This window comes from Diaphorina citri, unplaced genomic scaffold (assembly GCF_000475195.1).
Source record: "Diaphorina citri unplaced genomic scaffold, Diaci psyllid genome assembly version 1.1 scaffold646, whole genome shotgun sequence".
NCBI lineage: Eukaryota > Metazoa > Arthropoda > Insecta > Hemiptera > Psyllidae > Diaphorina > Diaphorina citri.
In genome coordinates, this window is record NW_007378079.1 from 152,094 (window position 1) to 158,907 (window position 6,814).

General features: G+C 39.2%; 1 protein-coding gene across 1 annotated transcript in view; it reads right to left on the reverse strand.

Moving 5' to 3' along the window:
* LOC103510811 (protein sidekick-like) overlaps window positions 1-6,016 on the reverse strand; it is a gene marked incomplete at its 5' end in the record, with an annotated part of 36,670 nt that extends 30,654 nt beyond the window's left edge. The window contains 5 exon segments of the mRNA XM_026824770.1: window positions 2,112-2,232; window positions 2,871-3,056; window positions 3,903-4,046; window positions 5,607-5,629; window positions 5,877-6,016. Coding sequence (XP_026680571.1) covers window positions 2,112-2,232; window positions 2,871-3,056; window positions 3,903-4,046; window positions 5,607-5,629; window positions 5,877-6,016 — 614 coding nt within the window.
* Between the last annotated feature and the right edge of the window lie 798 nt (window positions 6,017-6,814).

Sequence of the window (6,814 nt, forward strand, 5' to 3'; positions counted from 1 at the left end):
TAGTGGTATGGACATGTTGAAAGAAGAGATGAGAGCTACATAGGGAAAAGAGTTGAGAGAATGGAAGTGAGGGGGAGAAAAGGGCGAGGGAGGCCGAAGAAAAGGTTGAAGGATTGTGTATATTAAGACTTCAAGACTTGGGTGAGAAAAATGTATAAGGACATGAGGAACACAATAGGGCTGCCTGGAAGAGACTGACAAGAAACGCCGACGCTATTTAGATAGCAAGAAGTAATTCAGAGAATTGTAGAAATTACTCTGAAAAAGATAAGAAGCCAGGCCAAGTTAGATAGCCTCAAATCTCGGGTTCGATTCCCGCCCGAGGCGGATGTTTTTTTTTATCAATCTCTTGGAAAAGTCGTTCGTTCAACTACTTACCTAATGACATAGCCTAAGATTTGTCCATTCCTATGCTCTTCTAGTGGGGGCTGCCATTGTGTGATGATTTCTGATGATGACCGCGCTGAGCCCGCGAAACCTATGGGAGGTCCTGATGGATACCCTATTGTGGGAAAAGGATAGAAAAAAGAAGAAGATTCAGAGGCCACCCTATAATAACACTAATCATTGCCCCTATAACCCTATAATAACACTAATGTTTACCGTATAATAACACTAATCATTGCTCATTTTTTGTGAAATCTTCTTTTTGTAGCAATTTTCCATTGACGCGACTTCTGAACAAGTACCGTTTTTAGTGCCGGGCAATGAAAGCTAAAGTACTTTCATTTTGGGTTCGGCCAACTCCTGAAGACATATTGGGAAATATGACTTAGTCTGTCCGATAATCTTTGGAAAAAATAATAATAAAAAAAAAATCACACGGATGTCTAATTGAGTGGTCCGGTGCCAGACTTGCCTAACCCACGAATTTGAAAATTTCCATTAGGAGGAAGTACTAAAAAAGATCTGTTCCCAGCATCGACAACTATGTTTCCAAATGTCTGATGACATGAAATACTATGTTGCACGCATGTGGTCTGTGTCGCATGTTGTTTCATTGCTACGAAATAAATTTGTTCCCAGCATCGAAAACTATGTTTCCAAATGTCTGATGACATGAAATACTATGTTGCTGGAATACTTCATTTCAGGGTTTTAAAATTTGGCCCAACTTTAGTGGGCGGTTTCCATAGGACTTGCACAGCGGTAGAGTTGATGGATTTCACTTTCACATTGGTAGGAGGTGCCTCAGGTACTGAAAACACAAATTAAATGGAGGAGTTGCAATTTGGAAAATATTATTAATAAAAGGTCGATTCCTACGTAAAAATTTGTGAAAAATCCAAACCTGAGGTCAAAAATCCGAAAAAGTAACTTTCAAAGGTCGAAAATTCAATTTTTAATCGTCGTTCTACTGAAAAAGTTCAAAGAGTTGTGACGTCAGATTTCACGTCGAAATGCGCAGAAACGCTTGCGCACAAACAAACGAAGCGGGAGTCATGAATTATGATGTCATCGCCTACGAGAGCGTATGCCGTGACGTCAAACTTCACGATTTACCGGTATTTTTAAATCGATTTATCTCGGTATCTAGAAGCCGTAGAAGAAAAAAAAATCAGTTGGTCCTCATTTTTCCTGCTCTATGACTTTGAAACATCTCTCAAGTAAGCGCAACTGATCTATTGTTCAATCAGTCAAAACCGCCAACTGGTGCACGGATCTTAACCACCGAAAAGTTTCGTGTTGCATCCTTGTCACACTTGAGGATTTCATTGGAAATTTCAAGACTCCCAGCTCTTACCGTTCACGATATACATAACTTTCCTTTTTTTAAGAGGTTTGACAGAGGGAGCTGTAACTGCTAAGGTCTTATCGTCCCGAAATCGAAGAGAGAAGGAAGACAGGATGGGAGATTGTGTGAATCAAGACCTGGGTGAGAAAAATTTATCAGGACATGAGGTACACAATGGCGCTGCCTGGAAGAGACTGACAAGAAACGCCGACCCTATTTAGGTAGTAAGAAGTAATTCAGAGAATTGTAGAAATTACTCTGAAAAAGATAAGAAGCCAGCCCAAGTTAGATAGCCTCAAATCTCGGGTTCGATTCCCGCCCGAGGCGGATATTTTTTTATCAATCTCTTGGAAAAGTCGTTCGTTCAACTACTTACCTAATGACATAGCCTAAGATTTGACCATTCCTATGCTCTTCTAGTGGGGGCTGCCATTGTGTGATGATTTCTGATGATGACCGCGCTGAGACCGCGAAACCTATGGGAGGCCCTGATGGAGCTGTGAATGAAAAACATGATATAGAGTAGTTCAGTGACTTGTGGAGTTCAAAAGTGGCACAACCAAAGAACGAAAATCCAATTTAAAATACCCCCAATCGTTGCACCGATCTTAACCCAATAGTTTCGTGTCGCATCCTTGTCATATTTGACAGATGCATTCCAAATTTCAACTCTCTAGCCTCTAGCTCATACCGTTCTCGAGATATTTTGTTTACAGACAGACACACGGACCAATGGCTTAAACTTTGGATCCAGGCTCTAAGGACTTCAATTGAGAAATCACATTGACTTCAAAACGTGTTTTGGCACTAAAAACTGACCATCGAAAATTTCAGATGACCCTTCCTATAGGATAAGGAAAGTTTAAATTCCCGGTCTAGGAAATTTTGCCACATCCACTATATTTCAACCACGACCACCAAAAGCTTTTGTTTGATAGAGGTGTCGCGTCACTTCATAAGTGCTGAACTCCCTAGTGACGGAGGGTTACATTACTTCCCTTCCTACAGGTCTTCTTCTTCGCCTTTTCCCATGTTCAGATGGGGTCGGCGTTTGTCGTCGGCCTCTCAATCAGCTTTGAGGCCTTTCCTATAGGTAAGAAAAATAAATACATAAAAACAAAGCTCCAATACTTACGTTCCTGTGGCAGTTGTACCACATTGCTCGAATCGGAGGGAGTACCTTCACCGACACTATTCACAGCGCTTACTCTAAACTGAAACGAGGTGGCTGCTTTCAGATTGCTAAGCAGAACGGAATGAGCGTCGGCCGAAACGTTGCTTAGCTCTGTGACCCAGTTGAGAAATGGATCTGGTAGGGGACCTGAGGGAAAAGAGAGACAAGTTATTTATTATTATTATTATTTTGAAGAGGTTTGATAGGGGAAACTACTGTAATGTAAATGCAGTTTCTCTGTGCCACTATGTCACGACTTTGGTACTCACTGCAGCATTGTAGGATTTTGTAATGTAAATGCAGTTTCTTTGTGTTATTATATCACAACTTTGGTGCTCACTGCATTGTAGGATTTTGTAATGTAAATGCAGTTTCTTTGTGTTATTATATCACAACTTTGGTGCTCACTGCAGCATTGTAGGATTTTTCCCAGGGTACCTATGTATACATAATTAGAGTTTCAAATTTGACTTCTTGATGAAATCAAGAACAGAAGATTCATCAATGGTTAAACAAGAATAGAGGTCATTGGGGGATCTAACATTTAGGTACTTCTTACAGTCTTTGAGTATGTGTTTTACGGTAATTCTACAACTACAAACTTCCCCCTTCAAATGTTAAATTTGTTCCGACTCCGACACTTTGTGGGATTCGAGGCCGCGACCTTTTGATTACCAGTCGAGTACATGACAATAATAAGGGTCCTTTTTTCTCGATATATTTTCGAGATTTTTTTTTTTTCAAAATTTTACAGAGAATTTCTCCATTTTTATAATCAGAAGTTATGAATAAAAAGTAGTCATTATTACAATCAAAAAGTAAAAGAAAAAAATAATAATAAATTTGCGAAAAACGGATTTTTACTGTATGTCATTTGGACTTACTCTTCTCTTTAAGACCATCCACTAACTATCAGGTTCAGGTAGACCTGATCAGGTGTAACTGTCAGGTCTATCTGATAGTGAGTGGTCTAAAAAACTTGAATGACCTCACTATGTCCAAGATATTCACTTACTTGTAGTTTATATCCCTGATTGATACCGTTGATCTTCTGCGGGTTAGGCGGTTTCCATAGGACTTGTACAGCGGTAGAGTTGATGGATTTCACTTTCACATTGGTAGGAGGTGCCTCAGGTACTGAAAACACAAATCAAATGGAGGAGTTGCAATTTGGAAAATCAATAAAAGGTCGATTCCTACGTAAAAATTTGTGAAAAATCCAAATCTGAGGTCAAAAATCCGAAAAAGTAACTTTCAAAGGTCGAAAATTCAATTTTTAATTGTCGTTCTACTGAAAAAGTTCAAAGAGTTGTGACGTCAGATTTCACGTCAAAATGCGCAGAAACGCTTGCGCACAAACAAACGAAGCGCATGAATGATGACGTCATCGCCTACGGGAGCGTATGCCGTGACGTCAAACTTCACGATTTACCGGTATTTTTTAAATCTTTGACGTCATCGCGTACGGGAGCGTATGCCGTGACGTCAAACTTCACGATTTACCGGTATTTTTTAAATCGATTAATCTCGGTATCTAGAAGCCGTAGAAGAAAAAAAAAAAAATCAGTTGGTCCTCATTTTTCCTGCTCTATGACTTTGAAACATCTCCCAAGTAAGCGCACCTGATCTATTGTTCAATCAGTCAAAACCGCCAACTGGTGCACGGATCTTAACCACCGAAAAGTTTCGTGTTGCATCCTTGTCACACTTGAGGATTTGATTGGAAATTTCAAGACTCCAGCTCTTACCGTTCTCGATATACATAACTTTCCTTTTTTTTAAGAGGTTTGACAGAGGGAACTGTAACTGCTAAGGTCTTATCGTCCCGAAATCGAAGAGAGAAGGAAGACAGGATAGGGTACCACGGCTGGGATTGAACCCACGCCCTCCTGTTTACCAGGCGAGCGCCTTGACCACTACACCACCGAGGCAGGTGATGTATGTACCTAGCCATTTTGTTTTTGCTCTCATTTCAATATATTTACAACACTAAAGGAGTGAAGTTAGCCACCGACTTTTTTTTGTTTTTTTGCTCTTTCAACGATATACAATACACAATAAGTCAATTTTTGAACTTGGTCCGCTCTGCCCTTGACCCATTAATATCCACGGGCGAATGTAAATTCCCCCGATTTCATGTAAATTCCCCCGATTTCAAAATTACTTCCTGTAGGGTCATATGTAAATTCCCCCGAATTAATTATTATACAACTCTTTTTTATTGGAATATTTACATGGACATACATACAAAACAACGAAAGAAAATTAACAAGAGAAAAGAATTGAAATAAATAACAAAAATGAACTATATACAAAATATTCCAAATAAGGGGCGGTATTAATGCCTTAGGCATTCTCTTCCATCTAACTCCTATTGTTGCCTGACTAAAAAGAAGAAAAGAAAAGGAAGAAAGAAATTCCTAAAAAGAGAATGAGGAAAAAGAAATATTATTATTATTATTTTTTTTACAAATTACAAAAAAAAACTATCTGCTAAACAGGAGAGCGTGGTGTGGGTTCAATCCTAGCCGATAGCCGAGGTATGTAATGTCTCAAAGTAAGAGGCGGGGATCGAACCCGCGGCCTAGCGCTTACAAGGCAGACGCGCTACCAACCAAGCTAACTAGGCTGGCTTCCCATAAGCATTGTTAAAGCGCTTAAGAGGGGGAAAAAGTAGACATGTCTTCTTTCACTTACTTTCCATTGTGGTACCAGTCAATCTGATAAGGTACGGTAGGGTCACTGGATACTTTACATATTAATTAGTATACAACTCTTTTTTATTGGAATATTTACATAGACATAAATACAAAACAACGAAAGAAAATTAACAAGAGAAAAGAACCCGCGGCCTAGCGCTTACAAGGCAGACGCGCTACCAACAAAGCTAGCTAGGCTGGCTTCCCATAAGCATTGTTAAAGCGCTTAAGAGCGGGGAAAAAAGTAGACATGTCTTCTTTCACTTACTTTCCATTGTGGTACCAGTCAATCTGATAAGGTACGGTAGGGTCACTGGATACTTTACACTGCAATGTTGCTGTATGTCCCAATAATACCCTAGTGTCTGAAGGTGGCTGTATAATCTGAGTGCGAACTGAAACAAAGAAGAAGAATTAAATAGTTTCACAGCGAACCTTGTGGTTTTGAAATGGATTTCTTTGGTGATTGTAATAGTGGCAGTTTGCATTATTTGTTAAATCTCTATTGTAAGGTTTGTATCTTCTATTGGTCTCCACCACCCGACTCATGCTGTAGGTATTTATTTTTTATTTATTTTATAAGTTTCCATTTATTGGTTTTTCAGAACAACTCTCTCATCAAATAAATTGTTAACAAATGGTATACCCATCCGTAATCCTGATGGAGCTGTGAATCAAAATGAAAAACATGATATAGAGTAGTTCAGTGACTTGTGGAATTCAAAAGTGGCACAACCAAAGAACGAAAATCCAATTTAAAATACCTCCAATCGTTGCACCGATCTTAACCAATAGTTTCGTGTCGCATCCTTGTCATATTTGACAGATGCATTCCAAATTTCAACTCTCTTCAACCACAACCACCAAAAGCTTTTGTTTGACAGGGGTGTCGCGTCACATCATAAGTGCTGAACTCTCTAGTGACGGAGGAATACATTACTTTCCTTCCCACAGATCTTCTTCTTCGCCTTTTGAGGCCTTTCCTATAGGTAAGAAAAATCTTATATTATAAGAACAAGATCCATTCACTCATTCACATTTCACACACTGATCGCTCTATCTCGAGAACAACACCTAGAAAGCTGAAATTTGGTAGGAATATTCCTTTTATGGTCTAGGTGTGCAATAAGCAGAGATGTGCGAACCGCAAAATGGAAAATGCAAAATGTAAAATGTACATTTACATTTTACATTTCAAATTGGTTT